Source organism: Aulonocara stuartgranti (genome assembly GCF_965226115.1).
Source record: "Aulonocara stuartgranti genome assembly, chromosome: 17".
Lineage (NCBI taxonomy): Eukaryota > Metazoa > Chordata > Actinopteri > Cichliformes > Cichlidae > Aulonocara > Aulonocara stuartgranti.
Window position 1 is genome coordinate 15,963,252 of NC_138953.1, and position 24,612 is coordinate 15,987,863.

Consider the following 24,612-nt stretch of genomic DNA (forward strand, 5'->3'; position numbering starts at 1 on the left):
CTGACTTTTTCATCAAAATTATTTTTTTTCAGAATTCTGAGAAAAAAGTCAGAATTCTGACTTTTTTCTCAGATTTTTTTTCCAGTGGCCCTAATCTTCTTCCGTACAGGGAGTGATTTTGTTTTCTTTCTAATATTTCAGTTATTACTCTTAGTTTCATGACACAATTGGGCCATTATTTAGAAAATGTCTCTACTTTATCAACTCTGAAATAACAACCACTGTAGCTATAAACAACAGCAACTTAACATATTTTGGGTTTTTTCACCATATGAACGAACTTGACGGTTTATCACTAAAATGGTGAACTTACTGGCAATCACCCAAAGAGGTATGAACGTCCCAAACTGTCAAGGTCATAAAGTCATCACATCAGGTTCTTAGTAACCGCTTTCTACACAGTGGAAAGTTACCACCTGTGCCAGCCATAAAAGCAACAAAACCTCGTTTCTGCTTGTCTTCATGCACATGGAAACTAGTTATGGCCTACAATATCTTGTGCACAGATGAATTTTAAGACCGAGCCATACAGAATGAAGAAAATAAAATATGTTTTAAGGTATAGCCATTGTTTTGATTAGCCTCAAAGCTTGAGGATCTTTGCACAAAATATGTAGTTGCCTTCAAACTATATTGTCTTGGAAGGATGTGAAACACAGATTGTTTATTTATTTATCATTTTTAAAGGCACCTCAGCTACAAAGGACATGGATAAAATGTCCACTGCCCTGACAGCTCAGTCTTAGTGCATCGTTGGCAAGATTTTCTTAAAAATGACCCACAGTTAGTCATGGTAGATCATTAAAGGATGACAGGACATCAAGGCAAGAGAGGACAAAGTATGCAAAACATTCCATCAAAACCTTTTGGATCTGAAACATGAAAAACATACTGCATATTCTTTTAGACTTCATATAATTAATATGAAGGGTGAAAATCACTGATAATTCAGTAAAATAGAACATTTTTTAATATCTATGCTAAAAATGTAAAGTCCTAAAGTAACATAAAAACTCAAGGCACAAATACTACAAATAGAATAACCATTGCCCAATGGTGAACACATTACCTGAACAACCTTACATACTTTTAGACTACTGATAATCATGTGATGAAAAAGTCAGTTTCACCTGATACTGAGACCCAGTGAGCTGACAATCAAGAAAACTCTCACCTACTTCTGTATATGGATCAGTTTTGGCCAGTCAAGTCACCTCCTAAAGGAGCTATATGTTAGCTGCCCTGTCAGACCATCTCTTAGTTCATAATGGAAAATACTCTTATTACACAGACTGACTTAAAGCAAAAAACAAAACAAAACATACTAGAGACTTGCAATGGATTCAGCCAGCAACCACACCTACCTATAGGTCTTTAGTCTATCTGGCTGTTTGAACTGCATACAGTTTCCATTTCCTTCCAGTTAGCATGCTTGTGTTAGGCTTTAGCACCACAAAAAATATCCCAGCAAAGGGGTATAAACTTCAGTTGTACACTGATAATGGACATGGGTAATGTACCAGATGATCTAATCCAATCCCATGTGAAACAAGGTTTTTATTCTGAATACTGCTTCCCAAAATTTTAATATTTTTCTACAAGTTGGAAATTAAGGCATTAGTACTGTCACTGGAGGATCACATTAATACAAAATATAACCAAAAACAAAACATGACAGCAGAGTCACAAGAAAGACAAGTGCATGCCTTTAGATCCTGCAGATCCTACTCTGTGATAAAGCAGAGTGTTTCTGAAACCTGAGCCTGGATGGGATTGTAGGTTCTCACTAGTCTTTCCAGCTCAAAAACATGGAACATACAGAAAATATAAAACAAAATTCTCTTCATCAGTGGGATATTTTAATTTCAGCGATCAAGATAACTTTCTATGAACTTAAAAAAAATATAAATATGCAAACAATAATGCATCATCTGTTGCCAGTTGTTTTGATGTATTTTAATTTTTTCTTGTTTAAGAGTTACTTCTTAGCAAAAGTACCTTAAACATCTGTTACGCAGTTTATCTGCAGATTTCAAACTTTTAACATAATATAAGCCATCTCCTTCCACTTCCAATTTTACAAGAGGCAAACCTCACCAGCTGTTGAAAACCACATAGAAAAAATAGAACGCAACGATGTATATGTTTAAAAGTTTTAAACGAATTGATTTTCGTTTAAATGAATCTGATGCTGATGCGTTCTTGATTTTTCCCTAAATAATTGTGTGCTTTTATTGCAATATTGCCTGAGGATCTACAGATTGAAACATTCAACAATTTCCAGCCAACCAAAACACTAAAATTAGTTATACTATATGGATATGCCGTTGTACAATTTTGCATTAAATCCAAGGTTTAATTTGCAAATCACTGATTTGGTCTTTTTTCTTACGTGGTACCCATTTACACAAAATCAGGCTGGACAGTTTGTGTTCATATCTTATTCTGACTAACTGGTCTCTAGGTAGGCATGAATCGCAGTTACAGAGGTAAACATATTTGGTCACCAATGCTCTAAATTAGTGGGCAATCCAAAGCAGGAACACCATTTAGGCTGACAACCAAAAAACAAATTGACACATGTATAGGAGAGTAAGAGGTTCATTCTGAAGCTGTTTAACAGGATTCAATAATCAGCAAGAAGTCCAGGACAAACGTGGGCAGAGAACTATTTAACAACATAAAATCTCCAAACATACAAATCATGGTCAAATTTAAATCCTAGCGACACAGAATCATAACGGTCAACATGTCACCAAAAATTCTGTGTACACATTTCTATCATTACGCTCTCTAGTGCTTAGGTTTAGAAAAAAACCTGTTTTCACAGCATGAATACCTATGAGAAGCTCACACCAATGTTCTCTCGTTCTGGCTCTTCTCACTGCTTGGCAACTTTGGAAGAAATAAAAATAAAAAAAAAAGCCCCAAAACATTTAAAGCCACAGTCCAGACACATCATCCACACATCAAATTGCCATGCTTCATTACATGGTACAGTACAATAAAGAGGTCTATCATCTCGTCCAGCACTTGGAAAAAACAAACAAACAAAAAAAAGCATAGAAAATCATAAAAAACAGAAACATCTGAGACAAAAAATATAGACTTATGTGAAACCATGAACCTGTACTGAGCATGTTGTGTGGACACGATGGCCAGCCATGCTCTTTTTACAAAGTCATGGAGCGCCTTAGTCATGCTTTATCTAACCTTTATTTGTACAGTGCACATTTAAAAAATAGAAATTAAATCATTTAAATACGCAGATCTCTACCTGATGAAATTAATTTATGTTTGAAAAAAAAATGTAAAAAAAAAAAATTAAGGCATGCAAAAGATGCTAACAAATAATGAGATGTGGATGCTTTTTGACCCAAACATCTTACATCGTTAGAACTTCCAGCTGGAAAGGAATGATTCACTCTTATTAAATACTCAAATCAAGGGTAGCTGCCAAAATAAAATTCATGTCCACTGGAATATCACTGTATTTGCTCAAGCATTCAAAGACTATTTACATATCTGTGTTCTGTGATCATTAAGAGGCTGATATTTACATACATGTTCATGCAGATTCAGCAGCAGTGCAGGAGAAAAAACAAGACAAAAGAGAAATACTAAACATCCTGAAACAGAAAATAAATACAATTTATCAAAATAAGAAAAAAAAATGTACATCATACATATATATGTATATAAATGTTAACAGTGTGTCCCTCTTTTAAAAAGATTACTGTTATAACAAAATGATATGTATCAAACAAATTAAATAAAAGTTGAGAAAAAAACAAACATGTTTATTGGCTTGTAAGGTGATGGTTTTATACATCAGACGTGAAGCAGTGCAGAGCCGAGAGCAGGGAGCTGTGGTTTTGCCACATTAAGGCTTTGCAGTAAACATTAGAGTTGAGATCACTGCTGCTCAAGATTAATGTCGACTTGTAGTTAAGCTGGTACAAACAAAATGACATGCAGCAACAAACCCATCAATTCACACTCAGCACACCCACACATTTTTCAACTGACACACAGAATGAATTGTTCATCTTTAGAAACTAGCCACTGCCTTTGAAACGCAAAAAAACTTTTTTATTTGGATTGGATTTTTTCCACAGCAAGATTTCTTGGCAGCATTATATGGCGCTTCTCTTTATCCCTCAGAGCCTGTGCCACCTCTTCTCCACAGCTTTACCTCTGAACTGCTGAAGATAACACCAGGAGGTCAGACTGGAAGAGAACAGGGTGAGCTCAGGGAGTGCAGGAAGATGTGGCTGGGTCAGTTCAGTACTCTGTGATAGGGGCAAGCTCAGGATAAAGGTCCACAGAGATGTTCTTGTAGAGACTACTAAGCGAGATGTGTGGACTGTAACGCAAGTTGTTGAGACCATCCAAGTGTTGCCGCTCTTTGGAATATCTTAGGAGTTTATACCTACAAACAAAAAAGTGACACAGTATCAGTACACTCTACCTGCTCTACTCCTATTTGGGCATTTACGAGATTGAAGCATCAGGTTATTAGACCCAAAGTGTCTAAACTGGTCCAACATTGAGGTAACGGTTATCTAAATATAGTCAGGTCCGGAAGTGCTTGGTCAGTACTTTTGTAATTCTGCCTCTCTACACCACCCCAATGGACTGCATAGCAAACAGGTGCTGCTAATCAAATATACTTGCGTAACTGATCATCAGCAAATGTGAACACATTTACAAAAGCAGATGTTTAGTCAATTTGCTGGTCTGGCGCACTCAGGTGCATCTTGGACTCCACAGGCCCCAGTTACTGTTAAATACCAGAGTTCATAACAGTACAATTACACAAAGACTAAACAGGTATGGCTTGTCTGGAAGGGTTGCCAGGAGAAAGCCCCTTCTCTCTCTAAAAAAACCCAAAACAAAACAAAAAAAAACATGGCTCGGTTTTGCAAAGTTAGATATAAACACACCACAGATAAGACCAAAAGTGAAGATGATTGGCTCTAATTCACAAGGCCAAATTTTGTGAAAACAGCATATTAACAAAAAACACACTATCAAGTACAGACTTGGAGGATTGAGGACTTGTGAGTCAACCATGAACTCCTCTGTATAGCAAAGTATTCTAGAGTCAAACATGGGGCTCTCTCCCTCTGACTACTAAATATAGAACAGAATGACTGAAAATGAAAGAAAGGAACCACGGTATTGCAACAGCCCAATAAAAGTCCAGATCTGAACTTGACCGAAATGTTCCGAACCTCAACAACGTCAGGTACAGACGGCCAAATTTCTACAGTACTTAGAGAAACTGATCATACTGAAAATGATTACTGGTTGCAGGCCTTTACTGCAAACAGCTTCAGTTGTTGACTATTTGAACTGTGTCGCTTTATTTTCAGTCACTGAAAATCATAAACTCTGTTGGACTGAGATCAGTTGACTTACTTGATCATTAAAGAATATCTCATTCCTTTGCCCTAAGAAACTCTTGGGTTACTTGTAGTAGACTTTTGGTCATTATCCATTTGTACTGTGAAGCACCATTTGTTACATTTTGCAGTATTTAGCTTAATCTGAGCAGGGAGTATAGCCCTGTATACTTCAGAATTCATCCTGCTACTTCCATCAGCAATCGCATTATTTTATTATGCGATTATTAAAAAATTCACATGGTTCCACATTCCCAGGCCATAACATTTCCGCCATGTTACACTGGTGTGTAGTTCAGATGGTGTGCAGATCAGCGTAAAGGCAGATACAGTAGATGTACTCTAAGACCTCAACACCATTACCAATGGTGTGACTTAAGAAAGTCTGAAGTTAATACAAACACCTCTTGTGGCAACTTTAAATTGTGCATACAGTTTCCTCTCATAAACAGACCCATAGACAAGTGAACACATCAGGGTACAAAGATACAGACCGGTGGAAACCATAATCCAACAAACCTATGTTTCAATTACTGGATGGCCTGCTCTGCTCTTTTTTCTAAATTATGTTTGTGTACAACATATTTGTACAGTGGGGCAAAAAAGTATTTAGTCAGCCACCGATTGTGCAAGTTCCCCCACCTAAAATGATGACAGAGGTCAGTAATTTGCACCAGAGGTACACTTCAACTGTGAGAGACAGAATGTGAAAAAAAAAATCCATGAATCCACATGGTAGGATTTGTAAAGAATTTATTCGTAAATCAGGGTGGAAAATAAGTATTTGGTCAATAACAAAAATACAACTCAATACTTTGTAACATAACCTTTGTTGGCAATAACAGAGGTCAAACGTTTACTATAGGTCTTTACCAGGTTTGCACACACAGTAGCTGGTATTTTGGCCCATTCCTCCATGCAGATCTTCTCGAGAGCAGTGATGTTTTGGGGCTGTCGCCGAGCAACACGGACTTTCAACTCCCGCCACAGATTTTCTATGGGGTTGAGGTCTGGAGACTGGCTAGGCCACTCCAGGACTTTCAAATGCTTCTTACGGAGCCACTCCTTTGTTGCCCGGGCGGTGTGTTTTGGATCATTGTCATGTTGGAAGACCCAGCCTCGTTTCATCTTCAAAGTTCTCACTGATGGAAGGAGGTTTTGGCTCAAAATCTCACGATACATGGCCCCATTCATTCTGTCCTTAACACGGATCAGTCGTCCTGTCCCCTTGGCAGAAAAACAGCCCCATAGCATGATGTTTCCACCCCCATGCTTCACAGTAGGTATGGTGTTCTTGGGATGCAACTCAGTATTCTTCTTCCTCCAAACACGACGAGTTGAGTTTATACCAAAAAGTTCTACTTTGGTTTCATCTGACCACATGACATTCTCCCAATCCTCTGCTGTATCATCCATGTGCTCTCTGGCAAACTTCAGACGGGCCTGGACATGCACTGGCTTCAGCAGCGGAACACGTCTGGCACTGCGGGATTAGATTCCCTGCCGTTGTAGTGTGTTACTGATGGTGACCTTTCTTACTTTGGTCCCAGCTCTCTGCAGGTCATTCACCAGGTCCCCCCGTGTGGTTCTGGGATCTTTGCTCACCGTTCTCATGATCATTTTGACCCCACGGGATGAGATCTTGCGTGGAGCCCCAGATCGAGGGAGATTATCAGTGGTCTTGTATGTCTTCCATTTTCTGATGATTGCTCCCACAGTTGATTTTTTCACACCAAGCTGCTTGCCTATTGTAGATTCACTCTTCCCAGTCTGGTGCAGGTCTACAATACTTTTCCTGGTGTCCTTCGAAAGCTCTTTGGTCTTGGCCATGGCGGAGTTTGGAGTCTGACTGTTTGAGGCTGTGGACAGGTGTCTTTTATACAGATGATGAGTTCAAACAGGTGCCATTCATACAGGTAACGAGTGGGGGACAGAAAAGCTTCTTACAGAAGACGTTACAGGTCTGTGAGAGCCAGAGATTTTCCTTGTTTGAGGTGACCAAATACTTATTTTCCACCCTAATTTACGAATAAATTCTTTACAAATCCTACCATGTGAATTCATGGATTTTTTTTTCACATTCTGTCTCTCACAGTTGAAGTGTACCTCTGGTGCAAATTACTGACCTCTGTCATCATTTTAAGTGGGGGAACTTGCACAATCGGTGGCTGACTAAATACTTTTTTGCCCCACTGTATGCACTATCTAGAGGATGTTAGATCTGCTGCAGTTAGAATCAGAACAAAATAAACTCAAATTAAAATTAAAGGTTTAATGCTGTTTAAAAAAGATATTATTCATTAGAGTTAGGACATTTTGTAAATGTATTTTTTAATATGAAAAAAGAAACTTTACCTCCCAAGAAACTGCACCTCTCCTCTGTGATGGTGAGGAATTGATTTATACTTGCCAATCTCCCCCTCTGGTCGTGTCACATTCAGATCGGCATACTGAACCCTGCAAGGTAATCAAGCTGCATCACTATTTACAGAATTAAAACCAATATTAGTGTATACATAACATCAATAATAATTATGGGCTTTTAATTATTCCTGTTATTATTATTTTAATTATTGAGTGCACAAGTTTGAATTTATATTGGACTTTTTAAGCACGGGAATCAAAAATATGTTTTTCCGTTTTCTATCTCGTGCATGCAAAATGTATAAACATTCAGAACTTATGTCAACGACGTTGCTGAATTGTGTGAACAAATGTTTTTCAGTACATCACTGCAGGAGGGGCTTGTCAGTCGGAAGGTTGGTGGTTCAATCCCTGGTATAGAAACAGCCACTCAAAATTGCCGGTTTCAGCCAGACGTCAGTCGGCTGTCTGTTAACTGACAGCCGACTTTCAGCTAGCAGTCAGTGGTTGGGAGTCCCCTCCTCCGTCCTTTGGTGCGTATCTACTTTCCACTATAAACAAGCCCCTTTAACTTAATTGCAGAGTGTCACCAAGAGATTTCTTCCAAAAAAACTTTGACTTGGATAGTTAGCTGCAGATGATTTTCTCAGTATTACTGTAGGGTCTTTGCCTCATAATTAGGTCTGTAAGTGTTAACGTATCAATGCCATCATCATGATTAACGCGATTAAAAATTTTTTTAACGCAAACAACCCATCTGGAGCACAGAATGGACCAACTGCCCGAAATGCATTGACAGAGACTTCTCAGGGATTTTGAGTCATTCTGCACTCCAGATGGGTTAACTACGTTAAAATATATATTATATATATATATATATATTATATATAAATATATATTAGGGGCGATTGTGGCTCAAGAGTTGGGAGTTCGTCTTGTAATCGGAAGGTTGCCGGTTCGAGCCCCGGCTTGGACAGTCTCGGTCGTTGTGTCCTTGGGCAAGACACTTCACCCGTAGCCTACTGGTGGTGGTCAGAGGGCCCGGTGGCGCCAGTGTCCAGCAGCCTCGCCTCTGTCAGTGCGCCCCAGGGTGGCTGTGGCTACAATGTGGCTTGCCATCACCAGTGTGTGAATGTGTGTGTGAATGGGTGGATGACTGGATGTGTAAAGCGCTTTGGGGTCCTTAGGGACTAGTAAAGCGCTATATAAATACAGGCCATTTACCATTATTTACATTTTTTTCTTTTTTCTCACACACACACACACACACACACACACACACACACACACACACACACACACACACACACACACACACACACAGCGTTAATCACGATTAACGTGTTAATGCTGACAGCCCTACTTATAATAGAAAGCACATTGTGGCCACTGTTTTGAGTCCATATAAATAAAATTGAATTTCACATTCTTTTGACAGCTTTCGTTGTAAAAAAAAAAAAAAGAAAAAAAAGAAAAAAAAAAGTAAAATTAACTTAACAGGCAGTTTGACCATTTTACACTGCAAATCACCAAAACTATTTCCAGTAAACAGCTTTTCCTTGTGTTCCATTTTAATTTAATCTAATAAACAGATACAATTTAAAAGAAAATTTAATACAGAAAAAAAATATATTCTTGCACAGAAGCTTCCTCATAGATCCCAAACCAGATGTGGAGGTTATTTTTGAGACTATTGTTTGCTGGGCTGTTACTTCTTCAGACTTCAGTTTCAATTATGAGTATGTCCTTCTTTCCTTTTCTCTGTTAGGTTGCAATTTAATATTTTATTTTTTAGATTTCTTCAGACTCCTATATTGTGCAAAAGTCTTGAATGACCCCAAATTTCTCTATATTTTGCTACATGGAGGCCAGAACTTCACCTAGTTTCTTTAGGTGCTGTCCAGGCTTTATGAAGGCATTTCAAAGTCATTTTTTGGACAGTGGCTACTTGTCCAAGATTTTTAGTAGATCACACATTGCAAACTCAGCATTTTATCTAGCAGCTTCCTCGGTAGCTAGTAAAGTAAGAACACAACGTAGTTGGTAATTCACCTGTTCCATAAGTCATCATCCTCTCCACCCCAACCCCAAAATGCATTGGGAAAACCATTAATCTTCCAGAACTGATCCACAGTGAGCCCACTCACACCACCAAAGAACTCACTATATGGAAGACTGAAAACAACAAAAGAACACGTTTAATAAAAATCAGAAACTTTCTAGTTGGTTAATAATTCCAGGTCTGTTGCAATTAAATTATTATCCTACCAGTCTGGTAAATTTTCCACATACTCACATGTACATGTATTTGTCCAGCTTGGCAGCAAAGTGGCGTGGCATCTGACCACAACCATAGTAGTTTCTGTCATTTTCAGGGATATGGTCAACATCATGGAAAATCAAGCAGTCCCAGTCCAAGTCCTTCATAGCTTCCATGAATCCCACATTAAATAACATGGCTCTGTTGAATGGCTGGCTTCCACTCTAAAAAGTACACATTTCTGGTGAGCATGGTGCAGTTTTTTTATTTTTTGCCAATAACAATTCAGTTTAGTAAACTACATTAGCACTTATTTAAAGCAAGCACACTGAATTGCAAATGAGATCTGAAACAATGCAATTAGCAAATTGCATAGCTCACAGTAAAACAATAACTTTAACATATGAACTAGGCAAAAAAACATTATCAGTCCTAACTATATGTAACTTTTGCACTACATCAGACAAGTTATTGCAGACAGTACATTTGGTTTTTTAACAGATATAAACGTAACAACTGATTATTTTCATCTCACTTGTACTCAAACTACTATGAGGATGGATGCATGGATTTTAACAGTATTTATAATAGTTGGGGGGGGGGGGGGGGGGGGGGGGTCTCCCATGGCAAATTGGTCCTGGGTCAGGGACGACACAAAGAGCAGTTCATGAGAAGAAGTAGTAGTATAGCTGGTACTGATGAGGGAAAAAAGCAAAGAGGATGTTTGGTGTATCCTCTGGAGCAAAAAGGTGCTCTCCGATGCAACCATGGCAGCACTTAGGTAATGCTTACTTCTTAGATAGAACGGAGAGCAATCTACAGTAAGCCTCCAGACGTTGTATTGAAAAATGCAGATGAACGGTTAACAGCTTGCTATCCTGTTTCACATGGAAGCAAACAGGAGTAACTCTAAATGGAAGCATGGGTGTACTAGACCATATTTATTTCACAAGCTTTCCCAACATTTTTTAGATTGAAAGTGATATAATATAAAAATACAGCGTTAATTAAATTGCATTAATATTTAAATCTATGAAAATAAAACTTTCTTCACAGATCAGCAAAAATGCACATGGGCCAGTAAAACTTTGAGACACTGGGTTTTTAGGCTGGACACTAAATTATTATTAATTTTAAATAACATCTAGACTATCGTAATGTCTTGCACAAAAACTTCAGAATACTGATATGCTCACTTTTCTTCACTGCAGCTACAACACACCTTTAAATGCTTACAGACACAAACTGACTCATTCACTAGCACACTTAAACAAATCTACCAGGAGATAAAACATTGTTAGAACACTTTTTGCCTTCTATTGAAGTAAGTAAGTCTTCCAAGAAGACAGAGTAAAGGTACATTTCTTTATGTCTTAGTTTAGATTGCATACATATCTAAACGACTTAACCACTCAGGAGGATTGTAAAGAAGACCTGGACAGTTTGCAGCAATTTATTGACGAGTGTTGAGTGCATTGTTATGGGAAAACCAGGTAACAAGGCACTGACTCCCTCCAGCAGCACAGGAACAGCGTCCTCGAATTGAAGCCCCCCTGAAAACTCACCAGAACCAGCTTCTCCACCAAATGGCGACATGGTGGACATTTTGGTGTCCATAGACCCAAAAAACAAAAAACAAAAAAACAGTCCAACTTTGACGCATGCTTTGCATTCCTGGAAATCCTGCATAAAGATTTTTAGACACTGCACGTGGAGTTCTGCCAGCAGCAGGTTTATCACTACTAAAACAACACGGCATGGCTGTATTGAGTCAGCTGATCTATATCTACACATACGTCTCTTTCTACTTTTACATAATAGACATGTCTGTAGGACAATTACTAGGGGTGGGCTTTTACCAGAAACATCAGAATCCCAGCTTAAAGCTCACAAAACTATTTTGACAACCACTAAACAGCAAAAACAGCAAACGATTAAAGAGCAGGTAAACAGATTCTGCAAACAGATGTAAAAACAACTGTCGGGTCACGTACACGTACACGTCGTCGGTGCTGAAAGCAGATATCTCACACATTCTGAAGCTGCGGGTTTCATCACTGTGACCAGAATTCACTGAACCAGCAGCATTAGAAGATCAAAACTACGCTTTACATTTGAAAAACATTGTCATGAATTTTGTCTTCGCTGTTTTGCTTCCACCACAATAAAAAAATCACACTTCTTGCACATCTCTCTCTCTCTCTCTCTCAGTTTACCATAAAAGAAATCTCTATTTTTTGCATTATTCACTTGTTTATTATGCACCAGTCTACCGTTGTGTACAGTTTTATGTGCAGTGCTGTCGGCCAAATTAACATTGGCCGACAGCACTGTGTGTTCAAAAATGGTATACTGGGGACAAACCAAGCCAATTCAGCGATACCTGGTGCGCAGGGAAACATTATCAATATGCTTTTTGCCACATTTTGGTTTGGTGGTGTGTCATGTGATTTTTCTAATGTGAAATATGTGCCTTGGCTCCAAAAGGTTGGGAAACACTGATCTATGTGACATGTTCCCTTACTTTCAGTTTTAGCAAAGTAGGCCTATTTCCAAGCTGCCTTTACTTTCCAAGATTTTAGAGAAGACTGTTTTTAGTCAAATGAAAGATTTTCTAGATGATAATGGCATCTTTGAGGTTTTTCGGTCAGGTTTTAAAACTATTCATAGCAAAGAATCTGCATTATTAAGAGTTTTTAATGACATCCTTCTGGCATGCGATTCTGGTAACCATGTTGTCCTTGTCTTGCTTGACCTAACTGCTGTTTTTGACACTGTAGACCACAATATTCTAATTTCTCGATTAAGTGATGTAGTAGGTATTGGTGGCACTGCACTCAATTGGTTTAAGTCTTATTTGTCAGATCGAACTTTCTCTGTCAGCCTTCTTGGTTCCGAATCATCCTCTGCTCCTCTGTCATGTGGTGTCCCACAGGGCTCAATTTCAGGGCCACTACTGTATTTATTGCCTCTGGGTTCTATCCTTAGAAGGCATGGGATCGCATTTCATCGTTATGCCGATGACTGCCAAATTTATTTGCCACTGGACCCAGTGGTCCCTGTGAGTCCTCCTCTGCAGATTTGGGACCTCTGGAAGTTTATTTTAAACTTGTTGTTACTGATCTTGGTTTTAAGTTGGACAACCAAATCAGAGCAGTGGTGAAGTCCAGTTTATATCATTTAAGGCAACTGGCAAGAGCAAAATCTTTTCTTTCGAGGCAGCACCTTGAAATAGTGATCCATGCTTTTATTTCTTCCCGCCTGGACTACTGTAACGCGCTTTATGTGGGGGTCAGTCAGTCGTTGCTCTCATGTCTGCAGCTGATTCAAAATGCTGCTGCACGACTCCTAACAGGAACTCGTAAAAGAGAGCACATAACCTCTGTCCTGGCCTCACTGCACTGGCTGCCTGTGTCTTTTAGAGTTCATTTTAAAATTCTTATGTTTGTTTTGAAATGCTTTCACAATCTTGCCCCACCTTACATCGCTGAGCTTCTTCATCCCCACACACCCTGTAGGTCTCTTAGGTCAGCTGACCAGCTGCTCCTGGGCATACTGAGATCCAGGACGAAGCTCAGAGGGGACAGAGCCTTTTCTATCGTGGCTCCTAAATTCTGGAATAACTTGCCCTTGCAAGTTAGAGAGGCCCCTTCACTGTCCACTTTTAAATCACGTTTTAAAACCCACTTTTATTCTTTGGCTTTTAACCTCAGTGAGACTTAGTTATTTAATTAATTTTTTTTTTTTCTTTTTATTTGGCTTTTATTTATATCTTATGTAATTTTATTTTATGGTTCCAATGTACAGCACTTTGTGTCAGCTGTGGTTGTTTTAAAGTGCTTTATAAATAAAGGTGATTGATTGATTTCTTATGCATTGCTAAGAAAACTATCATTATGAACTGGATATATAAAAAAATATGTACTCATAGATCACATCAGTCTGGAGAGAACATCTGCTTCCTCAAAAAAAGAAAAAAAGAAAAAAAAGAAAGAATTTGTTCCTCTCTGATCCCTACTGATCAATCCCATTACTTTGTGGAGGTGGTCGGCTGTAATATTTCCCTGTATGCCTTGCACATAGATGAAGGTGAGTATCAGGCAGTTCTTGTGCGCCTGGAGCCCTGGGACCCTGCTTCCACCAGGGTGGCCGGCCTCTAGTGTAGTCAGCTGCCCGTGACCTCTGGTTGTCTGGGACTCCCACCCTTTGGCTGTGGGCACCCGTCCTACTCCTGCTCAGATGCATGCGCACAGATATCGCCGAGATGCATGGCCTTAGGTTTTAGGTACTCTTGGGGGCTGCGGATTGCCCGGTTGTCCTTGATCTGTATCCATTTACCCCCTGCCACTCTACTCCCCCCCGTTCTGCCTTAGACAGACAGAACAGGATTTTGAAAAGGAAGAAAAAAATCTATTGCATATATTTATTATTATATTTGACTTAGACCTTTGACTGTACTTTATTTACATATTTTTGCATTTAAGAAAATGTTTTCTTTAAAAAAATGATATGGAACAATCAAGGAGTTTACTTTTCTGGCAGATGTATGCAGTTAAACATTGCAATTTCTAAAATGGAAACTAGTTTAGAAAACATTTAACCCAACAAAGTTTAACCCAACCAGGAAAGTTCACTTTGAAAGACTTTGAATATTTATTGTTGCTATTTCGATTACTACAATCAAAAGTTGCAATCCTAGTATCAAGAATGTCATGTGGTAATGGTTCATCCCTACAATTGGTTTTCATTGGGAGCTATTCCTTGGAAAATGCTTTTTGCACATGCTGAGCTCAGAAGAATCACATTCAGTTGAATAATAACCGTATACCTTTCAGTGCAATTAACAGACAACTCACTGTACCTGCTCAATGACGTAGAAGCCAAAATGCAGTCGCTGTCTCTGAAGCATGGGGATAAGGTGTTGGAAAAGGATGGGAAGATGTTCATGGCGATTTCTAAATGGAATAAGGATGGCCACCTATAGGTGTCAGGGTAAGAATCAGCACAACAATGTGCAGTTATTAACTGAAGTTAGTAGCCCAACAAATATTCTCAGTAATAGTTTCTCACTACTCATTTCCTCTTTCACCCCACCAAGTTTGTGGCAGATGCCTGTCCACCTTGAGTTTGGATCTTTCAGAGTTTTCCTTCAGTTAAAAGGGAGTTTTTATTGCCTGTTATCAACAAATGCTTTCTTGTAGGAAAATCATTAGGATTATATCTATAGTAGAATAAGGTATTAGCATGCATAACATGGATACCATCTTTACTTTTATTCTCTGTGAGAGTAAAATATTTCTTTGGTTATGTGACATGAACAACCACAAGAGTATTTACTAATAGTAACATACAAAGCAGGAATAACAATCTCTCGTGCCATGTAAAGAACATGCAGGATTTTGCACAGTTTGAACAAAAATTAATTTTACTGTCACTGATTTGCTGTTCATCGACTGTTTGAATGTTTTATTCCTTAATCTAATTCAATTTAATTTAATTTAATTTAAATTAATAGGAAAACACTTTCAATAGAGTCAAATAAGGCATCATAGACACTTCACATGCTTACTGTTACATATAGCCCACTTTAAGCCAAGAAAACTATCTGGACAAATTTGGAAATGGAAGAATTGGTGATCATTTTGGCTAAATATACCACCACAACTGAGGCGAATCAAAAAATTATCCAAAGCCAAAAGAAAAGCAGACTTCCAGCTTCCAACTTCCAGTCAAGATACTAAATTTATTTTTGAAAATTACATTTTAATATGCCACATAAGCACAATCAAAAGGTTTGTTTTTTGTGACACATGCTGGATTCACTTATTTGTCATTAATGCCTTTCTTCCCGAATTACTCGATTAATCAATGAAATAGTTGATAGATTATTTGATTACTACAATCATCTATAGCTGCAGTTCCGCCAGAAGCCATACCAGCCAATACAAATGTTTTAGTACGTTTCATCATTAGTCTTTACAATATACAATTACGAGACTTGTAAAACCCACCTTCCAGCGAGGTCTACAGTCCTTTGGTTTCCACTGGCCTCCAAACTCGACGCCAAAAAACTTGGAGAACTTCATTTCTATCACCTCCATAGGGACCTCTGTCATATTTACTTCCATAAGGCCCTCTGAGGAGATTATTTTTAAGCGGGAGGTTATTCCACAAATATACTTGGAATGAAAAACTAAAAAAAAGAAGAAAAAAAAAGAAAAAACTACAACAAAATATTTTTTCCCCTTTCCCCCCCAAAATCTTACTGAGCCACTTTAACACTTATCTTCTGATATCAATGTACTCACTCATAGAAGGTAATCGTTCTGGGCAAGGGAGGTTCTGAGCGTAGGTAAAGTTCTCAGGGAGGTAAGTAGTTGGTTGGGCCAGGTATTCACTGGAGTTAGTGCCATCAGGATAATCTGTAGTATAAACAACCAAAATAAGGTACAACTTTATCCCAGCTACATAGTAATATGGCCCCCGAAGCAAATGCTAAATGCGTCAGAGCAGTACCCTTTCACTGGCTCATTGATATACTTAATGTTCCAGTGAAGAAGTAAAAGCACTACTATGAACAACAATGACTGAGGCAATCGCAACCGGTTGCTGTTGTACAATTGTTATCCAGTACTACAAGTTTACTACCTCTTCTGTACTAAATGTGATTAGTGTTGCTTGTGTGACTCAATGAAACAGAGCAATACAATAGAATAGTTCGGCATCTTTCCTAGTCTTACTGGGGATTTTGCTACCGAGCGTTACACTACAGGCCACAGTCACCTTGTTCTACACATACTCTGGTATAACTCTCAAATGCACACAGTAAAGCAGATAACTCAGAAGTTGTAGAGAAAATGGCATATCACAATTTTAGAAGATCATAATTTAGCCTGGAGAAATACTTTTGTTCCATTATAAGGAAGCCCTCTTTAAAGCTCGAACCTTATACTATTTATCATTGATTGAAGAAAATAAGAACAACTTTAAGTTTCTCTTCAGCACTGTAGCCAGGCTGACAAAAAGTCAGAGCGCTGTTGAGCCAACCATCCCTTTAACATTAACTAGTAATGACTTCATTAACTTCTTCACAAATAAACTTCCAACCATTAAAGGAAAAAAAAAAATACTCATAATCATTTCACAGATGTAACATTATCTTACAGCTACTTTCAGTACCATTGATATTTATTTACTCTTTTTCTCCAGTTGATCTTTCTGACTTTGAAGTAATTACTTCCTCCAAACCATCAACATGTCTTTTAGACCCCATTCCTACAAGACTGCTCAAATAAGTCCAACCATTAATTAATGCTTCAATCTCTATTAATCGTCTATGTGTCACAGGCCTTCAAGCTGGCAGTAGTTAAACCATTACTTAAACCATCTCTTGACCCAGCAGTCTTAGCTAATTATAGGCCAATCTCCAACCTTCCTTTCATTTCAAAAATACTTGAAAGAGTAGTTGTCAAACAGCTAACAGATGATCTGCAGAGGAATGGCTTATTTGAAGTTTCAATCAGATTTCAGAGCTCATCACAGAAACAGCTTTAGTGAAGGTTACAAATTATCTTCTTATGACCTCTGACAGTGGACTCATCTCTGTGCTTGTCCTGCTAGACCTCAGTGCAGCATTCGATACTGTTGACCATAATATCCTATTAGAGCGATTAGAACATGCTGTAGGTATTACAGGTACTTTGCTGCAGCGGTTTGTGTCATATCTATCTAATAGACTCCAATTTGTTCATTTTAAATGGAGAGTCTTACTAACACACTAAGATTAATTATGGAGTTTCACAGGGTTCAGTTCTAGGACAAATTCTGTTTACATTATACATGCTTCCATTAGGCAGTATCATCAGAAGGCATAGCACACATTTTCACTACTATGCAGATGACACCCAACTTTATCCATCCATTAAGCCAGATAACACACACCAATTAGTTTAACTGCAGGAATGTGTTAAAGACATAAAGACCAGGATGAACTCTAATGTTCTGCTTCTTAATTCAGATAAAACTGAGCTTAGAAAGTCATCATCAAAGATGATAACCCAAGCAAACCTGCTGCTGCTGCTGCTCTAGACCCACGATTATCTGGACCCACAAATAAAATAAAAACTTTTGCCCTGCATTCAATGGAAGCGAATATGAAAAACAAGATTGATGAAGCTACAACCTACAATCTACAATCAGGTGATAGGAGAGCTGATGAGCTCTTGAATCACTCTTGAATGGATGTGATTCAACAAAAAGCTCGAACAATTAACAGGATTCACACAATCAGTTGATAATTAATGAAGTATGATTTTTTTTTCAATTGAAGTATTAGTGGTGCATATTAATGACCATTTAAAATCAAATTTAACATGTCATATTTAGCCATCAGGTTAATTTTCATCTGTTGTACCATGGCAGGTGCTGATCAGTTTCAAATTAATGTTTCATGGGTGATTACTTTAGTTTGCTGTGGGAAGAGACAATAAGGTTATTTTAACAGGTGGGCAGACTTGAAAAGGTGAGATAAAGTATATACTGGAGCCTAGAATAGGACTAATCGACTAATCAAAAATAAATAAATAAATCAACAAGATTACTTTGGAACCAAAATAATTTTTAGTTGCAGGCGTGGCTGTAGCTCAGGAGAGCAGGCCATCTACAAATCAGAAGCTTGGTTTTGGTCCCCGATTGCTCCAGGCTGACAAAAGCTCTTGTGACCAAGCATTCCTTAAGGTTAACTAGTAATGACTTAGTGAATTTCTTTACAAATAAAATAGTAACCATTAGAGAAAACAAATACTCATCTCACAGACGTAACATTATCTAGAGCTACTTTCAATATCATTGATATTTATTTAGACTCCTTTTCTCCAATTGGTCTTTCTGAGTTAACTTCAGTAATTACTTCCTCCAAACCATCAACGTGTCTTTTAGACCCCATTCCTACAAGACTGCTCAAAAAAGTCCAACCATTAATTAAACCTTAAATATACCAGGTATTAGGGCTGGGCCATATCATACCGTTCACGGTAATACCAGTATAACGTTAGGCAATGATAAGAAAATGAAATATCATGATAGAATATGGGTAAAACGCACATAAGAAGTGCCTTTGTTTTCATACGCACATGGCGGAAAAAGCATGGCGGCAACGAAGAATGAGAAGGGTAAAAGCGGATCGTTGAATGAAACACGAACCAGAACTGGATTGTAAAAATGGTGCACCTTCAGTGGTGTGGAACTGGTTTGGCTTTCGTCCGTCAGATACACACCAAAGCACCGCTTGATGGACTGTCGGAGCATTACGGCTACCGTAGGCAGGAGCCTCGCGGAGTGATACGTACTGTGCTTCAACATAATATTACCGTATTGTGTGTGTATAACCTCTTTTTAAGTTTTGTGGATATATTATAAATGGTTATGAGGATCAGGATATGTTGGCCAATTTCCACTGGAAATGCCTTTTGGTTAAACTGTCAGCGAGGAATTTGCATTTGGACTGTTAAATTTTTATATAACTTTAATCCACATAAAAAGCAGCTGCTTGTTTAAGTGAAAATACATTGATGGGGTTTTTTTGCACTGATAAAGTTGTAAAGTTGTAAAGTATTTTGTCTCGCATCAATTATATCGTCAGTTATATCATTATCGCAAATTTTCAAATATATATCACGATAAATATTTTTGGCCATATTGCCCTGCCCTACCAGGTATATCTTGGCATCACTTGTCACCTTATAAGTGATGATTATGAGTTCTTTAGCTTTTGCCTCACCACCATGCCAGCTGAACAATGACACACTAGTGGCCCACAGCTACAATCTTAAATATAATCAACCGATCTATATTAATCAGCTATGTACAACAGGCCATCAAGCTGGCAGTAGTTAAACTGTTACTGGAAAAGCCATCACTTGACCCAGATGTCTGCTAATTAAGCCCCTTTTCCATTAGTACCTATTTGGATTGACTCGCCATGGATCGCTACAACTTCACTTGGATCAACTGGTTTTCCGTTATAATCCAGTACTACCTAACGCGCATGGCTTTTGTCATTGCAACGTCCCACGATGTAAATAATATGTGACACGAAGGCTACAAAAAAGGTGGAGGTTGAGGAAAGAATATACCTCCTGATATACCTGCTTGATCTGTTGTTTTTTTGTCAATATTGAGGATCATGGCATAGTCTTTTGCAGCCTTTTCCCTCGTTGCCGGGTTTTAATGACAGTTTAAATTTTCTAACTCATCAAGTGATGCTAATGACCAGCCAATCGTCTGACGATATCAGATTTTCAGGGTTTTCCATTAGGTCACTTACTTTTTAGTACCTGCTTGCCTGGGGTTCCAAGCGATCCAAGCAGGTACTAAAAAGTAAGTGACCTAATGGAAAACCCTGAAAACTGTGGCTAACCATGCCAAGTCGAACAAAATAGGTACTAATGGAAAAAGGGCTTTATAGGCTATTCTCCAGCATTCCTTTTATTGCAAAAACTCTTGAAATGGTAAAACATGGTCGTAAAACAACTAACTGATCATCAGCAAAGCAATGGGTTATTTGAAGAGTCTCAGTTAGGTTTCAGAGGTCATCACAGTGCAGAAACGGCTTCAGTGAAGGTTACTAAAGTGTATGAATGTGAGAGTGAATGAATAGTGGTATTGTAAAGCGCTTTGGGTGCCTTGAAAAGCGCTATATAAATCCAATCCATTATTATTATTATTAAAGGTTTTATGGTCTCTGAGAGCAGACTCATAGTAGCATAGCAGTGCAGAGTTCAATAATGTTGACCGTAATATTTTATTACAGTGATTAGATCATGGTGTAGGTATTAAAGTTACGTTGCTGCAGTGCTTGAATCAAATCTATCTAACAGACTGTAATTTGTTCATGTAAATCGAGGGTATACTCTTCACACACTATGGTTAATTATGGGTTTCCACAGGGTTCAGTGCCAGGACAAATTCTATTTATATTATTACATGATTCCCTAAGCATACATTTTTCACTGCTATGCAGATGAAACCCAAACTTATCCATCCATGAAGCCAGATTTAAAACACCAAATAATGAACTGCAGGAATGTCTTAAAGACATAAAGACCCAGATAATCTCCAATTTAATATTACAAAAATAACACAAGTTGACACAAAATTCAGTTTCAAACTGAAGGCGTTTAGTATTAAGGGATAACTACACTGGGTGGAAAACGTGATTGCTTTCTCCTATTCTCACATAAATTATCTGTGGTGTATCGCATCTTTGGAAAGCTGAGTTCAATTTCTCTAGCCACACTGAGGCCTGATTACTGCCACACTCGTTGTTAATCAAGAAAGTTTTAAAAGGTTATTGAGTTACTTCTAAAGCTGTGGAACTCATCATGTAGATCCAAGAAGTGGATAGAAAAATCCTGCTTATGTACCAGCCATGGATCAGCCAAGAATTGGGCAAGAATCTGTTAAAGTCCTGTCACAGACCACCCAGCAATTTTAAGTGGCTATGTCTGTACAGTCAGCATTATGCAAACAATTGCTCTACACTCTTTAAACTATATACTGATTTTTGACACGTCATTTCTTGGCTAGATACAAAGTCAAAGTGAGCACTTATACAACCCACCTGTCCCATTAAGAGTACTGTTCTTGTTTGTATACAATCTGATCATCTGGCCGATGGTCCTCACATTGTCCCTCAACATGATGCCTTGAGCCTGCACCATGAAGAAGTATGTGTTGGCTGATGGAAAGAGCAGACATATAGAATTTAGTGTTATTGACTTAGTGAATTACATAAATTCAAAAAAAATTACACATTCAAACTTTTAAATACTAATAATTACCATCTTGTAAATCTTTGCTTTCACTTTTCTTGGTATCCTTTCTTGCTATTGGCCACCTCTTACCTCCAGTGCATACTTCCACCTCTCCAGACTCTCATTCTCACTCCAGATCATAATGTTCTCTGCAAACATCATAGTCTATGGAGACTCACACCTGACCTAATCTGTCAGCCTGTCCATTACGAAGTCTAATAAGAAGGAACTTAGATCACTGATGAAATTCCCCCCCCCTCCTCCACCATATATGTCTGCATAGGTTCTCAGTCATCCAAGTCATGGTAGTCTAAGGAGCTTTGAAAGAAAGCCACTGAAATCAAATCAAATCAAATCACTTTTATTGTCACATCACATGTGCAGGTACATTGGTACAGCACATGTGAGTGAAATTCTTGTGTGCGAGCTTCACAAGCAACAGAGTTGTGCAAAATACAATAATGTAAACAAGCAAAATACAAGAATGGCTACATCTGAAACTAATAAATATATGTACAATATATAATAGTATATGCATTTCTGGATGTGTATACTAAATATTTTTCTACGTGTGTGTGTGTGTGTGTGTGTGTGTGTGTACACATATTTTACAAATTAAATAGAGTAAACAATAAATAGAATATATAAAATAAATAAAATAAAATATACAGAGTGAGACATGTGCAAAACAGTGGCATTACTGTACAGTGTGGAGTGCATAATGTTAAAGTTCCAGTAGTGAAGCTGAGGTGTCTATGAAGTGTTCAGCAGTCTGATGGCCTGGTGGAAGAAGCTGTCTCTCAGTCTGCTGGTACGGGACCGGATGCTGCAGAACCTCCTTCTTGATGGAAGCAGTCTGAACAGTTTATGGCTGGGGTGACTGGAGTCCTTGATGATCCTCCCCGCTTTCCTCAGGCACCGCTTCCTGTAGATGTCTTGGAGGGAGGGAAGCTCACCTCCAATTATCCGTTCAGAGCACCGCACTACTCGCTGGAGAGCTTTGCGGTTGTAGGCGGTGCTGTTGCCATACCAGGTGGTGATGCATCCAGTGAGGATGCTCTCAATGGCACAGTGATAGAAGGTCCTGAGGATGCGGGGGCTCATGCCGAATCTTTTCAGTCTCCTGAGAAAGAAGAGGCGCTGCTGCGCCTTCTTCACTGTTTTGTTTGTGTGTACTGACCACGTAAGATCCTCAGCCAGGTGTACGCCAAGGAACCGGAAGCTGCTCACTCTCTCCACAGCAGCGCCGTTGATGGTGATGGGGGTGTGTACTTCTCTGCACCTCCGGAAGTCCACTATCAACTCCTTTGTCTTTGCGACGTTGAGGGTGAGATGGTTGTCTTGACACCAGTGGGTCAGGGCGCTGACCTCCTCCCTGTAAGCTGTCTCATCACTGTTGGTGATAAGACCCACCACTGTAGTGTCGTCCGCAAACTTCACAATGATGTTGGAGTTGTTAGTCGCTGTGCAGTCGTAGGTGTAGAGTGAGTACAGGAGTACTGGACTTCTTTAAGCTGTTTCACTTCTTATCCAAGAAGCTTCTTCAGTTCTAAAACTACATGGTGAAGAGTCCCAGAAATCCCTAATGGAAGTTGTAATAATATAGTAATAATATAGTCAGTAAACCTTCGGGTAGTTATGGTAGTTCTGTTCAAGTCCTGCTGAAAAAGGAAATCACCATCTTAATAAAATTTGTCAGCAGACGGACACATGAAGTCTAAAATCTCCTGATAGCTCTACTTTTCTTCCAGATTCCATTACCTTGATTTCCAAATCGAACACAAAATACACTTTTATCTTAAAAAATGACTTTGGATCACTGAGCAACAGCCCACTTTGTGAGTGAGATACTTCTGATATCATCTGTTTCAGGAGTGGCTTGATATTAACAGCGTGACAACTGAAGCCCCTTTCCTGAAGATGTTTGAATGCAGAGAAATGAGTGAGAAGATCACCTTTCACTCAATCGGAAGTTGGCGTCAAAAGTCTTACCTATGATTTCGCTTTTCTCTATTGAGCAATTATTAGAGTAATACACAGAATTTATAAAATCTAGAAATGTATTCAAATTTGAAATAAAATATTCTAATAATAACAACAACAACAACAACCCAAAATCATCATAATTTTTTTTTAATGTTATTTTTATGCAATAGACAAGGAGTGCCTCCTTGTTCAACAACAACAAGTTCTATTCTATTGTAAGATATCAGCAGAGTCAGAATTAAACATGTAACATTAAAAGTAAACATTTTAGGGTAGTAGCTATCGATTAATAAAGTTCGTATTCTACAGATCAGTGGTTCTCTACCTGGCTTTTGGACCCACCATCACCTTCATATGACAAACTACGACCCCAAATTTTCCAACATCAAATTTTTTGAATGACAATGTTGTGCAGCTTGAACTGCACAGTATTACCAAACAGATCTGCAAGAGGCGAACTCTTCTACACCAAAAAGACCGCTATTTCCGATCGTAGTTCATAAAAACGGGACAGCACCTTTCCCCACCAAAGCCAGCATACCTCTGCATGATACAAGAGCTGCACATGCTCATTGCCAACATCTTGGCACAGTTTTAAAAACATCTTAAGCTCCATTTAATGTAGTCCACTTGGATGACATCATTTAATGTCTCTGGAAGCTCGGGAACCATATCCTTTGTTGCCAGGGCCTGCTGATGCAGAAAACAATGGTTCCGAGTTGCATTTGGACCTTCCTCAAGGATTCTCCTTATGACCCCAAGATTTTTTCTGTTATGGAGG

The 24,612-nt window shown here is 38.6% G+C and overlaps 1 protein-coding gene across 2 annotated transcripts in view; it reads right to left on the reverse strand.

Moving 5' to 3' along the window:
• Positions 1–649: 649 nt before the first annotated feature.
• The window catches only part of b4galt6 (UDP-Gal:betaGlcNAc beta 1,4- galactosyltransferase, polypeptide 6), a 34,678-nt gene continuing 10,715 nt past the window's right edge, over positions 650–24,612 (reverse strand). For both annotated transcript variants that reach the window (XM_082509687.1, XM_082509686.1), the window contains exons 2-9: positions 21,653–21,769; positions 16,341–16,454; positions 16,044–16,168; positions 14,894–15,010; positions 10,069–10,256; positions 9,825–9,947; positions 7,764–7,865; positions 650–4,432 (exon numbers count right to left, since the gene is read on the reverse strand). In XM_082509687.1, the coding sequence (XP_082365813.1) occupies positions 4,285–4,432; positions 7,764–7,865; positions 9,825–9,947; positions 10,069–10,256; positions 14,894–15,010; positions 16,044–16,168; positions 16,341–16,454; positions 21,653–21,752 (1,017 nt within the window). In that variant the 5' untranslated portion in view covers positions 21,753–21,769 and the 3' untranslated portion in view covers positions 650–4,284. The remainder of the gene's footprint in view (positions 4,433–7,763; positions 7,866–9,824; positions 9,948–10,068; positions 10,257–14,893; positions 15,011–16,043; positions 16,169–16,340; positions 16,455–21,652; positions 21,770–24,612) is intronic.